Source organism: Parasteatoda tepidariorum, chromosome 9 (assembly GCF_043381705.1).
Source record: "Parasteatoda tepidariorum isolate YZ-2023 chromosome 9, CAS_Ptep_4.0, whole genome shotgun sequence".
NCBI classification, from domain to species: Eukaryota; Metazoa; Arthropoda; class Arachnida; order Araneae; family Theridiidae; genus Parasteatoda; species Parasteatoda tepidariorum.
In genome coordinates, this window is record NC_092212.1 from 73,267,731 (window position 1) to 73,294,971 (window position 27,241).

Below are 27,241 nucleotides of genomic sequence, written 5' to 3' on the forward strand. Positions count from 1 at the left end.
ATGCCAGTATTTGAAAAATGATATTCGATTTTAGGAAATTAATTGTTTTTAACATACACACGTTTATTGATATAAAAATTAAAATAAAAGTAATAATTAGTTACAAATTTAGACTGATCCTTCGAGTAACTTCAAAAAATATGTAATTTAATTTGCATGTCTTTGTGAACAACTGTATAATTTGAGGAATGCTAGCTAAATATAAATCTTCTGCTTAATTATTGAGGCTTCAAAGACCCAAAAGTAAATAAAAAAAACAAAAATAAGCAATGATCGACTTAGCTCCAATGCAATTAACTAAAACACAGAAAACGTTTCCTTTTATTCCTATAAGAATACCGAATAACCTTACAATTCAGACCAGAACTTTTCAACAGTCTCCAAGAGATAAAATCAACAACAAAAAATCCTTTCACTTTCTAAAACAAGAAAAAAAAGCCAATTAACTTCTAATCCTTTGGCAAAAGAGAAAAACTTTAAAAGAAGACGTTTTAAAGATCTAAACAAGATTGGCGTTGCACAATGAGGAAGAAGAAGATTACGCACCTTTTTGGAGAACAAACCACTTGGCTGCCCATAACCCTATCCAGGACATGGGGACACAGGAAATAGTCTAATGAATGAACGATAGAAGTGACCAGCGAGAGAGAGAAAAAAAAATATCCACACTTCAGGTAGAGACAAACTGGGTCAACGGATGATGAGAATCGGAAGAAGTGGAATTGAATTGAGAAAGTAATAGTCGCCAACCATTAAATCAACAGCCACTATTCGTGCTGAAGTTACCAGTTCTTTTCGAGTGGATACAATCACTTTCACAACTTTCAATGCTTGGATAAACCCTGTCGCGTTTGGATTAGATTGAGGATTATTGATGTGGAGCTCTTGAGTTTGTTTGGGTTTTTTTGATTAATGTCCATGGGATTTATTCTTCAATAGGTATGTATTTTGATTTATTTGTATGCTGATACACCGGTTACTTTTAAAAATGTATCATCTGACATTGTACTTAAAATAAAGATGAAAGAAAACCATGCTTTCACCTTAATTTTTATGACTTTTACATTTACTTCAGAATTCAAATTTATTATTGTATATAAAATATAGTTGCTTAATATCGATTAATAATTTGCCAAATTAGTCACTTTAAAAGTAATTGATAATGTAAAAACTTATTTCTAAATATATTTCTCTATTATGCTTTGTTTTAACTTTTTCCGTTACAGATTAATATACATTTAAAACTTTTTTTAAAATAAATTTTTTTAAAAATTACTATCGAGGATGTTTGTGGGAATACTCTAATATATATCCTTGCAATCAGGTTAGCTCCATCCTTGCTTTATGAGCAGTGTTTGAACAAACTTATAAAAGTTATACTATATATTTGTATATAAATAAAGTATACATTCATGACTTAAAGTAATTTTGTATATATGTTATTACTTAACATTTAAAAATATTGACTTCGATAATTTCAAATCCAAATTTGCATAAGGCCTTGATAATCTATCAACACAAAAAGAAAGACAGAAAAAAATTGTGCGCTCCATAGTTTAGTTCCTNTTTAAATTAAAATGTATATATGTTATTACTTAAGATTTAAAAATATTGACTTCGATAATTTCAAATCCAAATTTGCATAAGGCCTTGATAATCTATCAACACAAAAAGAAAGACAGAAAAAAATTGTGCGCTCCATAGTTTAGTTCCTATCGCTAATTTTTAAATAAGGGAACAGCAGATCTGTTAAAAGCAACTTTAGCATAGAATAGAAAAATCATTCCCAATAGATATAAATATTAATTGTATTTCGTTTCAAATATTTTTTTAAAGAAATCATTGCCTTTTTTATTAACACACGATTAAAGCAATTGAGTGTTCTATAATAAACACATTTGCAGTTAAATGAGTTAAACTGGATGTGGAATTGCTGTTCACACTAATATGAGCTATAACCTGAATGAAAATTAAGAATATGCAATCCTTTTCTTAACTACATTTTTTTCCAAATCTAAGCATACAACTTTGATTATAAATTCCGCGATGATAAGAGATATAATATTCCTTGATAAGAGATATAAAATTTTCCTTGAAAACAAATTACTAATATTATATCAATTGACGATAAATGTTAATATTCTTGCACAATTAAAAAAAAATCAACTTGCGTTGCATCCAATTTCTAAGCATTTAAATTTCATGTTATTATAAATTTTTAAAAAATGCAAATAATTTATTTAGTTGGCAAACTATATTTCAAGAAATGAAATTGATTAAACTAACGAGAAATCTTTGTTTCAGAAATAAATAAGTAGAATTAATTTTGAACATTTACATACAAATTAAATCGATATCCTAAAAACGAAGAAAAGGTGTAAAAGAACAATTACTTATTTGTACAATATAATCAGAACACATTATTTGAAATGTAGTACAATACAAAAGTTGTATTACAATCTCAAATTACAATCGAAGCATTATTTTTAGCTTATCTGACATTCTCTTATGTTGCATTCCTTTTATTCATAGAATCATGCAAGCACAATTAACATATTTTACAAAAGCAGAAATTAGGGGGTAGTAATTCGGTGCTTTTAGAAATGTAAAAAAAAAAAATCTGCAGAATTTGTAATTACAACTACAATGTGCAAAGAAAGAGAAAAAGTTATTTCAAGTACTTTCGAAATATATGAAAATGAGAAACATCATTGTTGCTTCAAACAATTCTTTTTCATCGTACAAAACAGGAGAACACACGATTAAACTTGTTTCGCGCAAGAATACAAAATGAAATGCGTTGCCATCTCCAGTAAACTAAAGAAAGCGAAAGCGAAAGATACTTTTGTTCCAAAAGCAAAATTTTATAAATTCGGAACGATTGTGAAAGTTCTCGTGTCATTTTCACTTTTTTTTCTTCTTCTTCTTTACTTCATTTTGATTTCAACGCACGAAACAAAAGGTATAGATTAGGGTCTAGAATGATAATAGAAACAAATGTATTCATTCCAAATTCAAATTGAACGCGAGTCTGTTTAGATCTGAAAAACGGAAATTACAAACATCGTTTAATGTTTGTGTAAGAAACTTTTTAATTAATTTTTAACACAAACAAATCGTTATTAATTGTTACATATTTTCCATAAAACAATGTTTCCATAAACGGCGTTTTTGTTTTTAGAAAATTAATGAAAACTTTAATTAAAAGTATCTTCATAACGTAAAGTAAATTTTAAATTAGAGGGCAAAGTTTTTCATTAAAATATATTTAAGTAAAATGTTAAAATACTAAACAGAAATTTCGATTCTGCATATACTGTTAAAAAATATTCACGCTGTCAACATTCATTTGGGGGCTAAATTCGCATTTTAAAAAAAGTTCTAAATACTGAAAAATGAATGTAAAACTTTTTGCTGAACTTTGATTAAATTACTTTATTTATTTATTAGATTAAATTCGTGTTAAAAAAAACTAGTATTCATTATATATTTTTAGATGGCCTCGTAAAAATATCGGAATTGTTTCTTTCTCATAATTAAAACACTTCTCACTTTCTTAGTTTAAAATATAATTAACAAATAATTTCAATAAAAAAGAGTCATACATTGGTCAAACAAAATTTTTAAAAAATATCGGGAAAAATTATAAGATCTTTAAAAAAATTTAATTTCTTAGCCTTCATTTTCAGTTTGTTTCAAACTGTATAAAAACTTATTTTAACTTTAAAAACTACATCATAGTGAATGAAATATTATTTTGTTGCATATTTACATTTATAAAGTATTACACTCTTTTGTTTTTATTCATTTAATTTTTTTTAATTCAGGACAAATTTAGAATTATTTTTTTTTTAAAAAAAAAAAAAAAGAATAATGCATTTTGAAGCTTTATACGAAAAAAAAATAGAGAGTTTTACGTATAAGTTGAAGAAATTCATTTTTAATCAGAAATAAATTATCAGCCTCCAAAGACTAAGTAATTATCTACGTTTGACGCAGTATAACCGATTTCGGTAAGTTTTGAAATTAATTTCTACAATTAACTCTCATCCAATTAAATCAAACAGTAAACTAAAAAAGATTTTAAAAAAAGAGGGGAAATATCAGTAGAGTACCTTGCGATTCGTAGAAAAAGAAAGGAGAGAAATAGATGATTAGTCCGGAAAATGATTGATAATTGTTGAAATAAAGAACTTTTTAAATTGCTTTTTAGGTACAAATATATATATATATATATATATATATATATATATATATATATATATATATATATATNTATAATAAATAACAATTTGTTTTGACGCAGTAAAAACCGATTTCGGTAAGTTAGAAATTAAATTCTACAATTAACTCTCATTTAATTAAATCAAACAGTATGTTAAACTAAATACGATAAAAAAAGGGGTGAAAAGATAAGTATCTTGCGATTCCTGAAAAAAGAATGAAGAGAAATAGATGATTAGTCCGGAAAATGATTGATAATTGTTGCAATAAAGAACTTTTTATTGCTTTTTAGGTACAATATATATAATATATAATAATAAATAACAATTTGTTTTATAAATGTTTCCTTTCAATATTTTGACAGGATTTTATTTAAATTTCGCTAAAACTACAGAACTTCATTTAAAATTTTAATTTTTCTTACATAAAATGATATGTTCTTACAAAAACATTTTAGAAAATTTAGCATTTAAGTCTTTCAAATTTTATTTTTTAAGTATGCGGTTCCCCTAGGCTTGGTTTTACTCAAATATGGTATATGTATTATTGAAAACTAAAACCATGCCAGGTAGTCCCCTTTACTCTTACCATACCTATATTTTAAGAGTAATAAAGACTTAAACGATAGAAAAAGTTTGCATGATTTTTACAAAGCTTTTTAAGGACTTATGAGCTATTTCTTCAGAAAAAACAAACGCTTATTCTTAATGGTTCATTTATCATATAATTACTAGCAGTCTTTGGCGACCGGCTTGGTCATCTTTCAAATTCACCCAATTCATATGTCTTCCATAGGAAATGGAATGGGGCCAATGTGGGCATATCAACACGACACCACGCGAGCCTTTGCCAAATGATCGTTAACTTAAACAATATAGAGCAAAAGTTAATATCAGAATAGGTAAAAATCAGTGTAAACATAATATCGTGATTTGCTGAAAATTTTAAAAATAAAATATTTTAATATGATTTTAAAGAGAAAATTTGAAAAATTACGTTTGCACTTTTAAAAATCTTCTTTTAAAATTTTCTACCAAAGCAATCACAGGGTGATTATGCAACTTCACATGGAAGTGAACATCAGCGTTGCCAAGGAGATTTGAGCCATAAATAAAAAATAAAAAAACTATTCATTATGTCCTCTCTAGCTTCATGTCCATATGCACTAGCATTCATCCCTATATCACCTATATTCTCCCTTCTATATCAAAAAAAATCTAGAAAAAGCAATAAGTCATAATTACTTTTCCCTAAATATAAGAAAAACATACTTCATTTAAAAAAAAATTCCATGTGACAAAATAAAAATAAATTCAAAACAAGCACTAAAAGGAAACAGAAAATTCGAATTTCGCCATCTGCAATATTTTTCTAAGACACTTGACAGGCAAAGAAAAACATAAAAGTTGCAAAACATGCTGGAAGCAAAAGATAGAAACTATGTTGAATGCTTGCACCAGTCTTTTTCTAACTTTAGCAAAGAAAGTTTAAAAAAAAAATATTTGAAAGAACTATTGGTATAAAATTGTAAAAAATATGAACCTCTGTAGCAATGGAAAGTTCTATTGGTTGTCGCAAACTTTTTCAAAAGGAAACTCGTAGATTTATTATGCATGCCGTAAAAGGATTTCTGTATTTATTTATTCTTGGAAAAAGTAACGTGCCAGATATTTTTCTTTATTGCTTTCAGTAATGACGTTATTTTTTTTAAACTCAACTTTAGGTTGACGTTTTCTTAAAAACTAAAATTATCGCAGTGAAAATTTAATCTAAGGAGCATCTGCTCGCCATCTTTTGGAACTTCTTACACAGTTCTTTAAACATGGAATCGCAAACAAAGATCCTATAATTATCATCTGCTAAAACCGAAAACCTCCCCACCACGTTATACCACCGCTCAGGTTGCTCAGACTCATTCTCTCATAAAATATTTTGCTGATTATGCGTCTTATCTCAATATATATATACGTACCTGATTTATTTTTGACTAGTAATGTATTATTAATTGGGTAATTAAAATAAATAATGGGAGAAAATTAAATAGTTTTCTAAAATTACTTAGATTTTAAGACGATTTGCTACAATTTTATTTCTTGTCTTTACACGTTTTCCAACAATATTTGGTCAATGCACAAATCAGTTTACTTTTTGAGTAATCTAATCAACTTACTTGTTTAAAAAAGTACAGGGATTCTCGTTTCATTTCATTTCATTTTACTTTTATTTGAATTTCTCAACTTTTACGAAGTTGAGAAATTCAAGAGAACTTTATTGTTTGTACTGCATTTCTTTTTTTTTTAACTTCAGGCATGAGGGTAACAGAAAAAAAAATTCAAACTCTACTGAAGTAAGTATTAAAAACTGTTAAAACCTAAAAACGTAGCAACTCGAAACTTTAAAAAAGGTAGGACGTATTGCACATTTTCCGGAATAATAATACGGGGCTTCAAAAAACTATAATTTTACTGCAGTTGGTTTTCGCTAAACTGAATTACGCGACACGAAATGTAGAAATTTTGAATTTATCAAAATACAGCAACTAATTTGAGCATCAATAATATTTTTATATCGAAATGTTCTTTAAACATTTTTCTAAATATGAGCTGAAATTTCATAGTTTTTGATCTAACAAATTTTGAGTTCTAAAAGGCCAAAACATTCTAAAACAAAGTTACAGTGACAGTAGTACCTTCTTTTAACATACAGCAAACGCATTTTTATAAGTATGTATTATTGTGAATAAATAGTTTCCTAATAGCTTTGCATAATTATTTGAAACACTATTAATTATTAATAACAAAACATATCGAAATTTTTACCATAGGTATTCTGTTATAAGTGGGATAAACATTATTTAATACGTGAATTTTTGTTTTTGCTACTTTTCAGCTCGTAGCTCATTGAACACGTTTTAATAATCTAACTACATGGTAGTTTCAAAATACAAAAAGTTAGCGAAAAATTAAACTTGAGCAATGGCATTTCACTAAAAAGTTTACCACTTTCATTTTTTAACCTATTGCCAGTAATCTTTATCATTACAGGCTATTGGGCCATTGATTATCAATTTCTACTAATTATCAATCCTGTTAGATTGAAAGAAAAAAAGAAAGCACTAATAATAAGGGAATCACTACACGTAGTTCAATCTTTGTACCCGTGATGTCAGAAAGAGTCATTTTTAAGGAACATTCTCTTAAAGTTGACAATGAGAGGAAAATTGATATCTACCTTCGAGTAATAAGCAATCACATTTAGAAAATTATTTGAAGTTTTTAGAAAATATTTTTTCGATACTCCACGAGGGTTCTTGTAGAAAAAAGTAGCACAGTTAATTTAATAAAAAATTTTAAGACTGATTTAATAACAGAGCTCTTGTGAGCAAATCTCTTGCTGACAGCAGCTCTCATTAAATTTAATCAATTTATATTTGAAATATATAAACACCAAAATTCAGACTTATTGGAGGATAAGTTAGGAGGATAGTTTTTATTAAAGAAATTGTTCATTTTGTGATTAAATATGTAGGTATAAAAAAAAGCCGCCAAAAGGATCTGGGCCATCAGTTAACAATTGTTAACTAGAGGCACAGAGTGTTTTTGAAAAATCATAAAAATACTTCGAACCTTTTTTATCTAAGCTATAATAGAAAAGAAAATTGTTTTCTAACAGTTAGAACCTGAACATTATTATGCAATAAGAATATCCGATTTTTTTGGAGCAAAAAAAGTAGCATTTTTTTGTACAATTTGTGCAGTATTTTCATTTAATTGCTTTTAACTTAAAGAAAGAAACAGTTAAGATTTAAAATTCGTCCAAAAAAAGACATGCTAATTTTAGAAAAGTTAGTTTTTTTTAAACTTATTTAATAAATAACACTTTTTAACTTTTTTTCTTATCTTGTATGCTCCTTTGGACTAAAAAACTTTTACATTTTCAACTTAATAATTATTATTAATGGAATTTCGAAAGAAAAAGTATAATTTAGAAAGTATCATACATTGTATCTAAATTACGAAAATGGCAAACTGCATTCTAAAATATTTTAGATTCAAGCATTCACTTATATTATTGTAAAATGTTATTTAAAAATGCATTTCATCCATTGCTTTATGTTCACTTTTAACGATATCTTACTAAATACCAAGGACTCATTCGTTATCTTGAACAATATTAAAATTAATTACTAAATTGTATTTAGAAATTTAATTAATTTATGTGAAAATGTTTAATGTTAGAATTATAATAATTTAACACACTCTATGTTATACCTAAATATTCCTAACATATTCATTTATCACAAAAATTTAATACAAAAAATAAACAAATAAATAAGCATTTATTATACCTAACACATGCACAAAATATCTTACAATTTCATTAACTTCAATTCAGAATTCTATGTTTATTATTCTAAAATGTTGTTTGGAAATAATTTAATCCTTTTGTATTCTAATTTGATGAAAATACAACTATATTTCCTTTCGCTGTCATCCTACTTAAATATTGGAATACTAATGACTAATTTAGTATTCCATAGAAAAAAATGATTTCCGGTAAATAAGTAAATAGCTTTATTTGTAATTATTCAAAAAATAAGTAGATTGAAGTTTGAAATCTTTCGAACAAGCTTCAGGGCAAAAATTAAAATATGTTTTAGTCATCTTATATGTTAAGAAATTTTTAAAAAGTTTTCATAAAGATTGTATTGTCTAAAATCATTTAAAGATATTTCATTATTAATAAAAAAAATGAGCAATATGCTCATTAGAAGAAATAAAGGAACTTTTTTTTAAATATTTATTTTTCAAACGATTTTGAAATAAAATGAATGACATAAATATTTAATTATTTATTGTTCAAATGATTTACGAAAAACAGTCCTCCATTTCGGAAAAGAAACATATTTTTAAAAAATTAACCAACAGGACGAAAACACAAATCACATTTAAAATAACTTTCGAAATATGGAAATCCGCATGTGCCATCATTACTTGAAATTTAAATATCGTTTGCAAACAGCAAAAATTCCAGTAAAGCTATATATTTCCTCNCGTGAATTTCAGTGGAATTGTACGGTACTAATCTTTTGGATCAAAGCTATAATAGAAAAGAAAACTGTTTTCTAACACTTAGAATCTGAACATTATTATGCAATAAGAATATCTGATTTTTTGTGAGGAAAAAAGTGCCATTTTTTAATACAATTTGTGCAGTATTTTCAATTAATTGCTTTTAACTTTAAAAAAAAACAGTAAAGATTTAAAATTCGTCAAAAAAGACATGCTAATTTTAGAAAAGTTAGTTTTTTAAACTTATGTAATAAATAACACATTTTAACTTTTTTTCTTATCTTGTATGCTTCTTTGGACTAGAAAACTTTTACATTTTCAACTTAATAATTATTATTAATGGAATTTCAAAAGAAAAAGTAGAATTTAGAAAGTATCATACATTGTATCTAAATTACGAAAATGGCAAACTGCATTCTAAAATATTTTCGATTCAAACATTCATTTATATTACTGTAGAATGTTGTTTAAAAATGCATTTCATCCATTGCTTTATAATTTGTGTATGCTTTTGTTCACTTTTTTTGTTCACATTGCTTTATGTTCACTTTTAGCGATATCTTACTAAATACACAGGACTAATTCTTTATCTGGAACAATATTAAAATTAATTACTAAATTGTATTTAGAAATTTAATTAATTTATGCGAAAATGTTTAATGTTAGAATTATAATAATTTAACGCACTCTATGTTTTACCTAAATATCTACAACATATACTACTAAATATCAAAACAATTTTATGCAAAAAATAAACAAATAAATAAGCATTTATTAAACCTAACACAACAAAATGTTACAATTTCATTAACTTCAATTCAGAATTCTATGTTTATTATTCGAAAATGTTGTTTGGAAATAATTTAATCCTTTTCATGAAAATACAACTACTATATTTCCTTTCGCTGCTATCCTACTTAAATATTGGAATACTAATGACTAATTTAGAATTCCATAGAAAATAATGATTTCCGGTAAATAAGTAAATAGCTTTATTTGCAATTATTCAAAAAAGAAGTAGATTGAAGTTTGAAATCTTTCGAACATGCTTCAGGGCAAAAATTAAAATATGTTTTAGTCATCTTATATGTTAAGAAATTTTTAAAAAGTTTTCATAAAGATTGTATTGACTAAAATCATTTAAAGATATTTCATTATTAATAAAAAAATGAGCAATATGCTCATTGGAAGAAATAAAGGGACTTTTTTTTAAAATGTATTTTTCAAACGATTTTGAAATAAAATGAATGACATAAATATTTAATCATTTATTATTCAAATGATTTACGAAAAACAATACTATATTTCGAAAAAGAAACATGTTTTTAAAAAAATTAACCAACAGGACGAAAACCCAAATCACATTTAAAATAACTTTCGAAATATGGAAATCCGCATGTGCCATCATTACTTGAAATTTAAATATCGTTTGCAAACAGCAAAAATTCCAGTAAAGCTATATATTTCCTCTGTTAATGAGATTGTTTGCTGATACGGAAATCGTCTGCCGAATTCACTGAATCATTTGCATCCCCAGTGAACTAATGACCTGAGTTCTTCGAACCATGACCTGATGATGCTCAACCACGTGTCAGTGGATCAATTTTGATGAAGCTGGAATATCAGCTGATGAGTTTTTCGGAGCGCCATTTTAAATACTAAACAGACGATTTCTTGAGAATTAGAATGCTCCAGTGCAATTTTGCAAATAATGAGAATACTTGTTTAGTTAATTATTGAGATGTTCTTCATGCTATTGATTTTATCGTTCCTATTATTAGACTTGGATTCACTAATGAGATAGATTTTTAACAAACAGACATCCTGAATCGAATTTTTGTAAAGAAAATCATTATTAAAATATTTCGAATTATTTCGATATAAAATTTAATTAGAACAAGACCATTTCGAAATCAAGTTTATTAAAATGAAATATGTCTTTCAAATGGAACTATAAATTCTTTTAGTGCCATTTTCTATAATTTTATTTCTAATGAGATATTTATTTTTTCATCATAAAATAAAAAATATAATTCTAAGTAAAGTATAATTCTTCAAAATCTTTTAAGTGATTTCTCCTTTTTTTCGCAAATTGGAAGCAAAAAATATAATTGGTAAAATAAATGAAACTTTTAACTATCAGACGCTTTAAATTTTGTTTTTGAGAAGAAAATCGTATTTTGAATTATTCTAGCATAAAATTTAATTTGAGTTACACAATTTTGAAACTATGTTTGCTAAAATGAAAAAAATTAATGGAACTGAAAATTCGCTCCGTTTAAATGCATATTCTTAGTTTCTTTATTAAGAAGTTATTAAGTTTAAATTTTACATTAAGAAAATTCACGAGTTATGAGAAATATAATTATAATAATAATATTTACATAAATAGAAACATATAAAGACTTATTTAGTGCATATAATGTGACAATTTGCATCATATTTCAAAAATTTAAATAAAAAATTCTTTAGGATAGACAACATTCAACACTATTCACAAGACGCGAATAGTATCCGAAATTGAATTTTAAATACAGTAACAATGAAGATAAACAGATAAACTAATCATTAAAACTTTAAGCCTTATAATTTTCATACAAGGTTTAATAAAATATTCTAAATAAATTTCTTAAAAAATAACAATAAACATATTTTTGCGCATGATAATAATCGTATAATTCTATAAGATTAAGTCAAACAAAATGGACGACTTGAATGGAAAAGTGCCCTTGGCTATTTTTATCACTTGGCTATTTAATCTTTGAGAAGGATGCAAATAATAATAAAAAGATATGGAAATTACTTTAACTGACTTCGCAGAGGTTTATTGAATCAATATAAATCTTTTATTTTTGATATGATAGCGATTAATATCGATTTAATAGTTCCTGAATTTTTTATTCATACTTGTATATAGCTAGTATAGTAATAAAAGAAAAAGTTTGGGTGTGCCTTTCTTATAAATCCAGAATTGTTTATGCAGGTGCCAGTAGCAATTTTAGCCCCTAATCCTAAAAACTGTTGAAACATTCGGGAGGGGGGTATGAAAAATGGAATTCGGGAAGTATGAAAAACGTTTTTACTTTTCAATTATTTAAAAGATAACATCAGAGATGTTTGTCAGCTTACAGCTCAATTTAATTAAACGTGAATTTCAGTGGAATTGTACGGTACGTTTCTTTAATAATCTTTTTTATTTGCCACCGCATCGGTAAAATTATGTATAACGTGGGGTGATGTGGCTGGATTAATAGTTTTAAAACTATTTGAAACAGCTTGTTCAGTTTGTTTATAATTGCGCAACTGAAGCATGTTGCAATGAACCTAAATAATATATAGATAGTGTTAATTGAGTAATAAACTGCTTGATTCAGGTAAATATTAGTTTTAGTACGTTAGCCGTGACAAAAAGCATGTTTTTTCAGCATGTTTTAAAAGCATTTTTTTTAATGGCGAAATATAATAATAAAAAGCAACAAATTATAAGGAAATTAAAGTTATTCTGAGTTATTTAATTGCGTTCATATATGCCTTTCAGTTTAAAGCACGATTTGTTGCCGATCACGCGATATTGCGCGATAAAATTCTTCCCTACAGTTTGTGTAAGTAAAACAGATCAAGTAGTAGATGCATATTATCATTCGGTTATTTTTGCTGCATATATGATTTTTTTCTCGTGAAAACACCATTTTTCTTATTAAAAATTTCTTCTTATGTAAAATTTAAGAAATTAAATGGTCATTCGTATAAGAAGATTTAAGATTGCTTTTATCTTTATAGATTATCACTCTTCAATTATCGATATAGTATAACTATACCTACATTCTAATTAATACCAGTAATTTACAACTTTCTTCTACCCCGTACGAAGAACGCACATTAAGCTAGATTAGTTACCGGAAAAAGTGTTAGAATAAAAAGAAATCCTAATCGAATTTGATTCAGTTCAGGCAATTAACACGAACTTCTAAAATTTGTCCCTGGTAACGAGATTTATTTTATTATCTCAAATTTAATTGCATTTACATGTATTTGACCTTAGCTAAAAAAAATGATTTCTTACGCATTTCGTTTCATCAAACACTTAATCAACGCTTTCCAGTGTTCCCCTAAGTGTGGTACGCGTACCCCCAGGGGTACGGGAGCAGTTTAGCGGGGGTACGCGTTCTTATGCGAAATATCTTGCAACAAACGAAATTTTCTAAAAAATTTTATTTAAAAACAAATCTATCCATGAAAATTTACGATTACGTATATTTCTATCTACTATTTTTTAACTTTTGTGCAATTTTTTTATAGTAAAAAATACAATCATTTTTTTTTTTTATTAGTGGTACACAGCGTAACGACAAATTTCGAAAGAGTACACAAAAGTCATATGTTTGGGAAACACTACTTTATACTAATGGGAAAAGACAAATTGATCCACGGCAAATTAACCTGTCACTTGAGAAAACAAGTTAATTCTTTTCATTTTAAAAATCTTTCAATGTGAATTAATTATTTAGCAAGAACTATGGAATTTAGTGCATTTAATTAATTGATTTTTTATGTAAATATATTGAAAAAGTTCAACAGTGCTTACAAAAATAAAAAATACATAGTTTATGCAAAGAACATTTCATAAAAATTTTAAAATCAACATAAATTTTAAAATCAACATTTTTTAAGTCTTTTTCAGCAGTAACATCGATGAAGCTAGTTCTACTAAAAGATTTATAATAAATGTTTTAACCATAACTATGAAGAACATTTGTTACATAACACATCAGTTACATAGCCTGCTAAATCCAATTTTGCTCAGAAAAGTTAAGATTAACAATTCACGGCACGATTTTTTTCATTTTTGAAGAAAAAAAACACCAATTTAGTAGTGTAAGTGAAATATCTGCCCAATTACAATAAGAAATAAAGCGTGTAATTCCCATTCTAAGGGAATATTACAAGCATATCAAAAAATGTATTTATGCGCTGAAACCGAATAATTGGTTTTAGAAAGAATTGAGTAAATTTGAAAAACGTAAACAATTACACACTCAAAACTATTTTATGAACCACTGAACCTAAAAATAATAATCGAAACCTGAAATATTTCGACTTAGGCCTCTCAATACCTTAAAAGTTGGTATAGTGTAACGGAATGCAAAAACTAGTGCTTAACTGATACAATTCTATAGAACTGAAATACAAGCCAGCTGTTATATTTCCCCATCTCTTTTCACACCTAACGTCAGAATCTGAACAGTCACGTGTCCCCTTTCATTCGATGCGTGTGTGTTTATATATATAAGTCCAAAATGTAGAGAAAACATGGAAAAAATTGAGAACAATGAAAAAAGGGAAAAAGAAATATAATAACAATAAAAATAATAAAAAGCCGGAAAATAAAAGATATAATCTTTTCATCAGCTCACACGATTATATCCGCAAAAAGGAGTGCCTTCTAATATTGTATCAATATAGCAAATAGTAAAATCAACACAATAAATTAGCAGTAAAAATATTTTTGCAAACCATTTACAACAAATAAAATTGAACACATTAAGTAATAATATCACATAAAATCAAAAAATAAAAACATATAATAAAAAATACAAACAGAAAATAAAAAAACAGAATAAAATATGAAACGAAAACTGTAAAGCGAGTAGTGAATTCAAATGAACTCACATGAACGGGAAATTTTTCAAGAATGATTTAAAATATTTTCGTAACAAGATTGCCAGATTACAAAATATGAAAACAGAAGAGCGAATTCAAGTAAAAACGTAAATAGAGGGGTTTTATTTTGTAGAGCGTTCTTATTTTAGTACTTAAGTGCGTTTGATTTGTTAGTCAGCAAGGATGGGTCCGAAAATGGAAGGACTTTGCGCACATCCATTTTCGGGCCCATCCTTGGTAACTAACATATAAAACGCACTTCAGTTAGAACGCACTATAAAATAAAATCCCCCTTTTTACGCTATATNTTTAAAATCATAAAATAAATGTACAAACACAATATCTAATAGAGTTTTATTTTAATTAACAGAAAATTACTTTTGTGGGGGTCGATGGAGATTTCGAAAAATTATGTAGGGGTCGATGATCAAAAAAGTTTGGCGACCCCTGATGTAGAGGAAACATGGAAAAAATTGAGAACAATGATAAAAGGGAAAAAGAAATATAATAATAATAAAAATAATAAAAGCCGGAAAATAAAAGATATAATCTTTTCATAAGCTCACACGATTATATCCGCAAAAAAGGAGTGCCTTCTAATATTGTATCAATATAACAAATAGCAAAATATATCAATACAATAAATTAGCAGTAAAAACTTTTTGCAAAAAATTTACAACAAATAAAATAGAACATAATATCACATAAAATCAGAAAATAAAAACATATAATAAAAAATACAAACAGAATAAAATATGAAACGAAATCTATAAAGCGAGGAGCGAATTCAAATGAACTTACATGAACGGGAAATTTTTCAAGAATGATTTAAAATATTTTCGTAGCAAGATTGCCAGATTACAAAATATGAAAACAGAAGTTCAAATTGAGGTAAAAGCGTAAATAGAGGGGTTTTACTTTATAGAGCTTTCTTATTTTAGTACTAAAGTGCGTTTGATTTGTTAGTTCGTAAGGATGGGCCCGAAAATGGAAGGACTTTGCGCACATCCATTTTCGGGCCTATCCTTGGTAACTAACATATAAAACGCACTTCAGTTAGAACGCACTATAAAATAAAATCCCTCTTTTTACGCTATATATATAATTGGAACATTATTCATAACATTTATGATATGTAAAGCGAAAAGCTGATTATCAAAGGCGGCTAGTTATATCATGTTTTGCATTATAATTTTTTTAAATGAACTTTTTTAGTTAAACATTATTAAAACCATCTTATTATTTTCTTTTAGATGCCATGCTGTTAAAATACGGTTCTTCAACAGTGATTCTTTTTGTCACTTTACTATCAACAGGAAGAGCTTTTTTATTTCCCCTGTTGTTTCCAGTCTCTGTTAAAATAACTATTACAAGTCATAAGTAAGAGTTTTTGAACGTATAAGTTGCATAATGTGCATTTCAAAATATTTTTCTTCAATTATTACAATATGGGTATTATAAGTAAAATATATAATGGTTCATCAATTATTCAAGGTACTGGTTTAAAGAATAACGATTAACGTTTAAAGAATAACGATTAACGTTTAAAGAATAACGATTAAAGAATAACGATTAACGTTTAAAGAATAACGATTAACGTTTAAAGAATAATGATTAACGTTTAAAGAATAATGATTAACGTTTAAAGAATAATTGTTAACGTTTAAAGAATAACGATTTTAAATCCTGTCGACTACACTAAAAAAAACTATGGTGTACTATATCTCCGTACTTAATGCTAAATAAGCAACAAAAAAAAATTGCGAACACTTTTTTCAAATTAAAGCCAAATCGGGCTTTTATATACAATTTAAAGGGTTAAATAAATCTAAAACTCTTATAATGGAAAAAGTATACACTAATCTCACGAGCAATCATACCATGCGTTGAATATTTTTGCTTCCGAAAACACCAATGTTTGGCACGTTTGGGATATCGTCTGGGGATTTTTTACATTTGAATACAAATAGGTGAAAATTTGTGTTGTATTCAATTATGCAATACACTAACTGAAATAAAAGTTCACAACAAAAATATGCATGTTTTCAGTAGCTGTGTAATTAGAATAGTTATATTTTACTTTTTAAGTTTCTGTAAACTATATTAAATAGTTTTTTAATGTGTATTTTCAATTTACTTCGGTTCTGTTAAGCCAAGTTCAAATTCGTCTTAAAATTCTCTCGGGGCGACACAGTAAAAAAAATTTTTGCCGTGCATGTAGTCAAATTTTTTATTCACTTTTTCACTGTTTATATACTCATTTTTTTGTATACAGACAACACATATTTTCAAGCACATTAGAATCAAAATATGTCTTCTTTGCAAAAACATTTCGTTTAAAAATCAAGCACATTTCAAGAAATTTAGTTTATCTCAACATCAAAAATGGTGGCAACTATTCACCAATTTTTTTTGCAGTGCGCATAATTGATTTACAATTTGATTTACAATTTGATTTACAATTGATTTACAACAGAATTGATTACAATTCAATAATTGCCAAATAACAATAAATTTCGATAATTTTATTTCAATACCAAAAATGGTGGCATCTACTTTACCCCCAAATATAGTAAAGAGCATTCTTGGTGTTTCACCACCCCGGAACTGTCTTGGTTTTTCACCACATTGGTATAAAGTAGTTGCCGTCATTATTGGTGTTAAGATACCCTAAAAGGTGATGTGTAGGAAAATAATTCCGTTAATATTCTCACAGTCAAGGCAAGTTGGCGAAAATTCTGACAAATTTACGCCAAATTGCTTCATATTGTAATATTGTAACGCAGTTCTAACAAATTTTTGTTCCTTCTTAGCAAAACTACGCATAAAAATACTTTTCACTACAACAACAAAAAATGCTATTACAATGAAAAACGATGAAAGAATAATCACGTATTTGATGTATAGTTTTCCATTGTTGGCGAAAAATCGTACTGTTTGGCCCTATTTTTTAATTTTGCCAAAAATGATAGACCGGATTTTACACTAGTGCCCGATTTTATGCTCACGGAACATCTAATTTTTTAGCATTGCAAAACATTCACTTTAGTTTTTTATGTTTCGCATATGTCACCTATTCTTAATTCATGTATATATTTATATTTCTTTAAATATTCTGTAGGCATCATCCTCCGCCACCAAGACAGAAGCCAAATTACTTTTTTAATCCAGTGCCAGTCTACAAAGAAGTTGTTGTTAAAGGAGGTGCGTATATTAACCCTAGTGGTAAATTAAAGCACAGTTATGGTGACGGTCACAAGTATGGCACAAGCTATGGTGATGGTCACGTTAAAGCTTATACTCAAGAGCACCTTGTTAAAAATCACAAATATGCCAATGGTTATGGTTATGGTAAGTCATAGAAATAAACATGGCTACAAAATTGTTAAATTGGCACTAACTTTAAAAAAAAAATTCTTTCCTTTTCTGATCTATATAATTTAGTTACAAATACTTAAATTTATTGGCAATGTGTACACTTCGATTTTTTTTTTAAAGTTTCTAATATTTTTAAATGAACTAATACACACATTTTAAGTTTTTGTGGTGTGTAGAACTATATTACATTTATACGTGCTTGCTATTTGTCAAGCTTGCTACAACATTTATACGGTCCTCGTTCAGCCATATTATTGGGCAAAGCAATCTTTGTAGAACTTTATTTCAAAATACACAGCATAATTTGAGCGGATAAAATTAACACGTAATTAAGCTTGCAGCGAACTTGCTTAGCATTATTACTTAAAATACCGATATTAGGCATCATTGTTGAACCAATATTCTAGAAAATATAAAGGTTAAATTTAATAGTATACCAAGTTTATAACCTATATAATAGTTATCTATAACCAAATTTATAGTCGATGTAATAACATCTAATTAAGGTTGCAGCAAATTTACTTGGGATTATGACAAGAAATACTGAAGTTATGGGTCAATGTTGAATCGATATTCTTGAAAATATAAAGGTTAAATATAATAGTTGAACAAGTTTATAACCTATATAATAGTTATTGATAAGCAAGTTCATAATCTATGCATTAACATCTAATCAAGGTTGCAGCAAATTTTCTTGCTATTATAGATCAAAATACCAATATTATGACTCAAATTTAAACCGATATTAATGAAAATATAATAGTTAAATGTAATGGTTTCACAAATTTATATCCTATATAATAGTTATATATGACCAAGATAATAATCTATCCATTAATGCCTAATTAAGGTTGCAACAAATTTGCTTGGCATTTATAGCTCAAGCAAAATATGGATCAAAAGACACATTATGGCTCAAAATATCGATATTATGGCTCAATGTTGAACCAATATTCCTGAAAATATGTGTAATGATTTACCAAGTTTATAACTTATATAATAATTACCTATAACTAAGTTTTCTATGTATTAAAAACTAATTAAGATTGCAGAGATTTTCTTAATATTATGGCTCAAAATACCAGTGGGCACTTTTCCATTATACCGGCGCAGGCGATTAAGTTGCCAATAATGACGTATCGAACTCCAAACGGATTATCGCTTCTGGTAACCTTTTGCCTCCATATTTTCAAAACCAGTATAGTTCGTTCACCAGAAGTTGAGACTTGGCTCCACCTCCTGGGACGCAGAGTTCATTTCAGCGCGGGAGTTAGAAGAGAAACATCTCCGTTGTTGAAATTGAGACAACCCTTAATTTGCGCCAAACACAAAAAGTGAATTCTTTTTCAGTCACTTACTTTGCTTTATCATCTACTATTATACATTTTGTTACACTTGCTAATTAAATATAGTTTAAATTTAAAAACTGCTGTTCTCCCAGCGAAATGTCTCATAAAGGACAAACTATTCACTCAAAAGAAAGAAATATCATAAAAAATGGTGTAAAATATCATCAAATTTATGAAATATTCATTGTTAAAAAAATGCACATAAAGTTTGCGAAATAAATATTTTTGCCAAACGATCGCCAAATGGCAACATTGTTCAAGTTTGCTCACAACCTTCTCCCAAAAATAGCGAAATAGTATCGTCGCATACCACGTGATGACGGCGGAGCCAAGTGCCAACTCCTGGTGAACGAGCTATACCTACCAATGTTATGGTTTAATTCTGTACCGACATTTCTAAAAGTGGAAAGTTTAAATGTTTACCAATTTTATATCTATATTTCTAAAGTAAACTCGGAAAAAGGGCTGAATTTGTTTCTAGCTTGAGGTAAGGTAATATAACAATTCCATTAAAAATGGAGGATATTTAGGTACTAGGAGAAAAAATAATAAGGGAATAAAACATTTTTGAAATTAAAGTAAGTCTTATGTAAATTATACTCAAATGAATGAAATTATACTAATGTACAAGGGCGGACAAAATAATAGAAACACTTCTATACTAATATCTTTTATACTAATAGTGTTTAGATCATGCGATTTCTCGTACTTATCACTGAAATTTAAAGTTTTTAGAGGTTTGAGGGAACGACAACAAATTGCGAATGAAAAATAGTATTTTCTAACACCCTATGTCAAAAAATATAGCAATAAATTTCCAACTTGTGACAATTATTTTGGCTCTTATATGCAATAATTGCTTAAAATTTCGTAAGCCTACCTTAAATATTTATGGAGATATGGATATTTTTTGTCCTACGTTTTTTTTACTGTAATATTCAATAAAATTAAACAACATTTTTGCAGCAATTTAAAATTAATAACAAAATGATTACTTTAAAATTTGAGAAAAATTTGTCTAAAACAGCGAAAGATATGACAAAGTTTGTTTTTTTTTAAATGGCGGGCACTTGGAACTATTGTCCACTGGCCACAGAAAGTGCCAGAACTGCTAACTCTCTTTTCGTTACCCAGTGGGCACCTGTGGCGAAGCCACGGCGGTGGAGCAGCGTCGCCCACGTCACACTACCCCGTTTATAGGGTGGGTCTCATTCACACACAAAGGAGAAAGGACATAGAACCCAAATAGAGAGAAAGAAATATCCATGCCCAGAGCGGGATTCGAACTCGCAGCCACTGGCTCCGCAGTCAGGCACGCTAACCGCTCGGCCACCTGGCCGGCAGATATGACAAAGTAAAGTAATTATTTTATACTGTGCATTATATTACGAAAAAATGTACCAATTTTTTTACATAATTTTGTAATGAATCGTATTTGACACACAACGAAAAAAGTCCGATTTGAATATTTTAAAAGTTTAGGAAGTATCAAGCTATTTTCCAAGTAGTTTATGTATTTTTAAAAGAAACTCAAAATGATCAGTGGTTTTTTACAAATAATATTTTGTATTATAAAACATAATTAAAAAACAAATGGTAATTCCTAGCAATAAACGTTCATACGCCGAAATATGTTTGTGTAAGGATAGAAAGCATGCGAAAGAAAAGATACTTTTATGAGGGTTGATCCCCAACAATGCCGGTGTCATTTTTAATAAATCTTGTGTAACAGTAGAAAATGAAATTCGTGGAAAACCCCTTATTTTGAGCCCCTTTTTTTAATAGTGCGAAAATTACTTAAAAAATTGCTTGAAACTTTTTTAAGTTTTTAATATATTCAAATCGGACTTTTCTTATTTTGCTAAATACGATTCACTGCAAAATTAAATTTAAAAAAATTTATAAATTTTTCCGCGCATGCGTAGTATAAAAGAATTACTTTAATAACTCATATATTTCACAGTTTCAAACAAATTTTTCTCAAATTTTGTTATTAATTTTAAATTGTTCCAAAAATTTTGTTTAATTTTATTGAATGTTTTTAAAGTTATAGCCAAAAACGGCATATTAGAAAAAAAGAATAGCACATTCGAAGAAACTTTCTTTTTTTCTTTTTTTAACAACAACAAAACAAAATTGTAACAAAAATATACGTAGTAAATAATCTAAAAAATTATAAGTTGAATAAATCAGCAGATTTACTTATCAAAATATCATATTTCACAAATTTTTTTTTTAATTATTTACAAACCTTCCGTCATTTCAGTTTATTTAAAGGAAAGCAAAAAAGAAAATTTAAAGGGGGAAATTGATTATGAAATAATTAATTTCCCCCTTTATGCATTTTTTTTTTCATTAATGCCTCGACAATAAATTTTAAAAAGAAATCTCGATGTTATATAATTGGATGTCAAAATAATCGATGTCAAAATAATGGATGTCAAAATAATGTGTCAAAATAAATTGTATCACTCATGATTTTGCTATTTGTGTTTCGTTATGAATAATAGAATTTGAAAATAAACTCTTAAATTCGAACACAACATTTTTGCTTTTCAAAAGGCTCGAAGAATTCAGTTTTTTTTTCTCGTTTATTATGGTTTTATATTAAGTTCTTTATTTACGCAACTCGGAATAGAAGTTTATACATTTAACTGAATGAAAACATGTCATTTTTTTAAGAAATAGCTCGCACATAAAGATTTTGTGTTTTGATGAAAATCAATTTGTTTCAATGTTCAAGAAAAATATGTTATGCAAACTGAATGTTCATGCAAAACAAAAACTTATTTATACGGAAAGCATCATTAACTGATGCCTAAAATCACAATTAGATATATTAAAATGTACAAATCTATGCAATAAATTTGCGCTCATCATAATAAGATATCAAATTATGCTGCAATATTAATATTTATTATTTGATTATATTAATGCATACTTATTATTGAAACTTTCATATGAGAGTGAAGCTTAAATTGAAAATTTTATTTGTAATGAGCTTTTTACGTTTTAAATATGCTTTCAAGTAAAATAAAATTTAAAAGTGAACTCGAATAAAACTTCTCACAGATATTCAACATTCGTTATTCTATTTTATTGCTGTTTAGTTAAACTAATTAGCTTAAAAATTTCTATTAATTATAACTAGTGGTAGCTTTTTATCATTAAAATTACTCTCGTCACTTTTCTTTTTACTTTTTTGATCAAACATTCATAATTATATTGTTAAAAAATGTGTTACAAAATAGTAATTAAAAAACTCAACATATTAGTTGTTTTCAGAATGTAATTTTTCTTCTCAAATAAGTTCTAAGTTATATAAGTTGTATATTTCAAAAACTACATTGTTGGAAATTTAACTAATTGTATGAACTTTACTGTTGCAGGTCCTGGAGCACAATATGCTGCCCATGAATATGAAGTACCAATAGAACATCACAAAGGTACTCCATACACTGAAGATCATAATTCCCAAATTTTTTTCCCAGATCAAGATACTCACTATAAAGGAACTCCTTACAAGGGAACGCAACACCCACAAACTCACCACAAAGGCACAGAATACCAAAGTGTTCCACAATACAATCAAGATTATCAACAAATAAACCATGCACATCACAAAGGAACCGAATACCAAGAGGTTCCAGTGGAGCATCACAAAGGAACAGAATACCAAAGTGTTCCACAGTACAATCAAGATTATCAAGAAATAAACCATGCACATCAGAAAGGTACCGAATACCAAGAAGTTCCAGTGGAACATTATAAAGGCACCGAGTACCAAGATGCTCCCAAAACGCACTACAAAGGCACTGAATACCAAAGTATTCCTGGGAGTCACTACAAAGGAACAGATTATGCTATTCCATCTGGCCATTACAAAGGAGAAAAGAAAAGGGTATACAATAAAAATCACAGCTTCCTGAAATCCATTGGCGGCTACAAGCTTTCAGATTATTTAAAAACCAAACCATCGCCAGATAACTACGATAAGGGCGTCAAATATGTTTCGCATGTAGCTGTACCGGCAAAAATAGAGCCAGGTCATACTTATGCTGAAATTGAAGCAGCACATAAAGTTTACCATTCGCCACCAAAAGCTTATGATTCCAAGGAATATACAGATCTCGGAGCTCATAAATATGTACATCAAGAACAATACCCTGCAGATGATGCTTATTTGGATGATTCCTTACCTGCTTATAAATACAAACCAAGTTTGTATTTTGACAGAAAAGGAGTACCGGCTCCTGCACCTTCCAATCCTTTAACGTACGCAGGGTTTGGCACATCAGTGTACGGCGACAGTTACGCCAAAATGGTATACGATCCAGCAAAATGGAAAAAACCTTTAAGGCAACGAAAGTATTTGTAGAGAATACGAAATTCAGTTAGATTAATATAATTTTTTTCTCAATTTAACTATTTCATTTTATCTGGAAAGCGAATTTGAAACAAAAATGGATCTTGCTTATTGCTGCAAAAATTCATAGAGGAAATATCTCCGGACACGTACTAAAATAATCGTTGCTCCACGATAATTTAAAATATGTAAAATTCCTGGTGTTAATATGTTTAGAATATTTTAGAGAAACCAAATATATATTTTTTGAAGAGGTTTATATATAAATCAAATATCAAAATCTATTATTTTTCGGAGAAAAAAAGGCAAAGAAACCGTATAATGTATATTACAAAAACGGCAATGAGAATCAAATTAAAAAAAGGGCAATGAAAATCAAATAAAACACAAAATTGAAGCAATGTAATAGAATGAAAGCAATACAGAAAAATAGAAATAAATAAAAGGAAAAAAATCGATGCAACGATGAGAAATCAATGGTAGAAAAAGAAATCATTGCAGTAAAAGAAAGCAATGCACGAAAAGAAAGCAATGCACAAAAGAAAGCAATGCACTAAAGAAAGAAATGCACACAAAAATGCAATGCACAAAAGAATGCAAAGAGAAAGCAATGCAAAAGTATCAATAAAAAATCAATCGAAAAAGAAAGCGAAATAACGATTTCAAAAAAAGAAGAGAAATAGCGATTTCAAAAAAGATAGCAACGTTACCTAATTAGAGACAGGAAATTAAAAGAGATAACAGAAAAAACAATATGAAGGAAAAGACATGATGTTATATGAAGGTATGATAGGATATGAAGGTATAAAATTAATATAACTTCAGACCAAATATGTTATATAATTATGTATCTAAGATGCTAAAATTGTAAGAAGCGAAATCAGGAAAAAGACAATTTAAACAACATTCAAGATTTGAATAAAAAAAGTTTTTATATCAGTTTGCCATTTATTGAAGAATATTAATATATGATAAAAGAACTATTTTAAAAGCAGTGCATTAAAGGTATCATTAGTGAATATGCAATTCTTGAATTTAACTCATTACTTTGTTTATTGAAAATGAAAAATACAGGAGTTACACCAAAAAGCAACTTTTGAACTAAACAACTGTTCTTTTCTGAGAAAAACTCTTTTAATTATGGATGTTGAAGATTTAAAGGAATAATTTTACATCTGATTCCATTTCAACAACCACAACAGGCATTAAATTGCAAAGAAAGACGTGTGTTTTTAAGTCTTAAAACATTAAATACCACAAAATTAAACAAATGTATATATTATAAATTAAAAATGTGTGTATAAAAAAGCATTTAAAATAAATGTATCTGTGTTCTTGTTTAGTTTTAAATATCTCATTTTATTCTACCCATGATTGACCATAATTCTAATTATGAAGGTTGTTCCGGAATTATGCCCTTAACCCTTTTCAAGGCCGTGGTAAGTATACTTACCACCACGTTTTACCACTTTTAATTTATATTCCATTTTTCAATAACTTCAGCTTTCTTGAAGTGAGTTTGAATAAAATTGGTAACCATTTGTCACTTTTAAAAAACGTATAAAAGTTATAAATACATAATTCCTTTTGAAGTTTGTAGCATTTAAGGAATTTATTTTATAAATAAAGAAAAATAAAAGTCAGTAAGTTCCTAATAGGTCATGTTAAATATATTTACCACCAAAAATTGGCATTTTTATAAACTAGATGAGTTTTTTTTTAATATATCAATTACTGTTCTTAAAACAATTTCAATTCCAAAAATACTTTAATTTACCTTTACTAGAAATAAGGGGCACGTTAAAGGATTAACATACATTTTCAGTATCCCTTTAGGAGATGAAGCTAAAAAGTATGCGCATTAGGTGGTCATAAATTCATAAAATAAGGATGAAACAAAAAAGTTATCGAAATCTGCCGAATCATTTACGAAAGAGCCGGGAGGAAAAATTTCGAAACCAGTTTGGTTGCTTTATGCAATTTAAAGGAGTTTTTAAAAAATCTCTCTTCAACTCATTATCAGTTCCTTCCCGGAATTAATAAGATTTTTTTTCAACGGTAATTAGTTTCGTTCTAAATATTCGTCTTAGACAGACTCAATGTATATTTAAATGGATACTTCATTTTCGAAAAGAATTCAAAAAATATAAATTAAGGGAGGTCAATACGAAACACACTGTACTTCAATACTAGCTTTAAAACCATTAATATTTTAATTAATGAACTTCCTATATCCCACATGAGATGAGAAAAAAAAGGAGCAGACTTTAAAAAAATTAACTATTTAATCTCTTTATCAACTTTGTATCACAAAAACAGCGTTTTATAATATTGTATTAAAACACACACACACAATATATATATATATATATACATATATTGTTTGTANAGCTTTAAAACCATTAATATTTTAATTAATGAACTTCCTATATCCGACACGAGAAAAAAAAGGATATACATATATTTTTTTAAAGGATACAGGATTATATATATATATATATATATATAACCACCACCCTCTTTATGTTTTTAAAAGAGAAAAATGTCTGCTAAAATGACATTTTATATTATAATTACAAAGCGCGCTTTAGGGATATTAAAAACTTAGACGGAAGTACACTACATTCGGTTGCACCCTTAAGCGTTGACTTAAAGCAAACAAACAGGATTTAACTTTTTTTTCCTTCCAAAGAAAAAGTTAATTCACGATGTTTAAGTTTGAAATAGTCTTACATACATAAACATGAAATTTACACACAAGCAGGAAATGATGTTTACTACAGGAAGAAGTTGAAATATTTATGAAAAAAAAACTTAATAAAGGCAAGCAAACAAGAAAAAAATGCGTAGGTACATAAAGTAGTAAAAACTTGTTTTAATATATACACTTTTTTGACGTTTATAGTCCTATGAAGAATTATGAGTTTCTTGCGCTTGGGGCAAAGTATGTTTATTTAGTTATCTTTATTTTTAAAAAAAAAGATTCAATATGTTGTGGTGTTAAATCAAATTTTATCACAATATCCTATTAGTAAGGTCGTGTGATACGACTTTTTCTAAGAGAAAAAATTATTTATAAAAAATGAAAAAAAAACAGTTCATCAATGATTTTACAAAAGTGATATATTGTATATGTTACCGGCAAAGTATGAAACGCCGGCATTATATAGAATGCCTAGGCATTCTATATA

The 27,241-nt window shown here is 27.7% G+C and overlaps 2 protein-coding genes across 4 annotated transcripts in view; one reads left to right on the plus strand and one right to left on the minus strand.

The window, feature by feature from the left end:
• The window catches only part of LOC107441423 (rho GTPase-activating protein 18), a 279,885-nt gene that overhangs the window by 67,892 nt on the left and 184,752 nt on the right, over positions 1-27,241 (minus strand). The gene's annotated exons all lie outside the window — the stretch shown is intronic.
• On the plus strand, positions 570-25,256 carry LOC107441424 (uncharacterized). The gene is made up of 4 exons (XM_043043814.2): positions 570-939; positions 16,211-16,337; positions 18,079-18,161; positions 23,074-25,256. The coding sequence occupies exons 2-4, from the start codon at positions 16,216-16,218 to the stop codon at positions 24,060-24,062; spliced, it is 1,194 nt and encodes a 397-aa protein (XP_042899748.1). The 5' UTR covers positions 570-939; positions 16,211-16,215; the 3' UTR covers positions 24,063-25,256.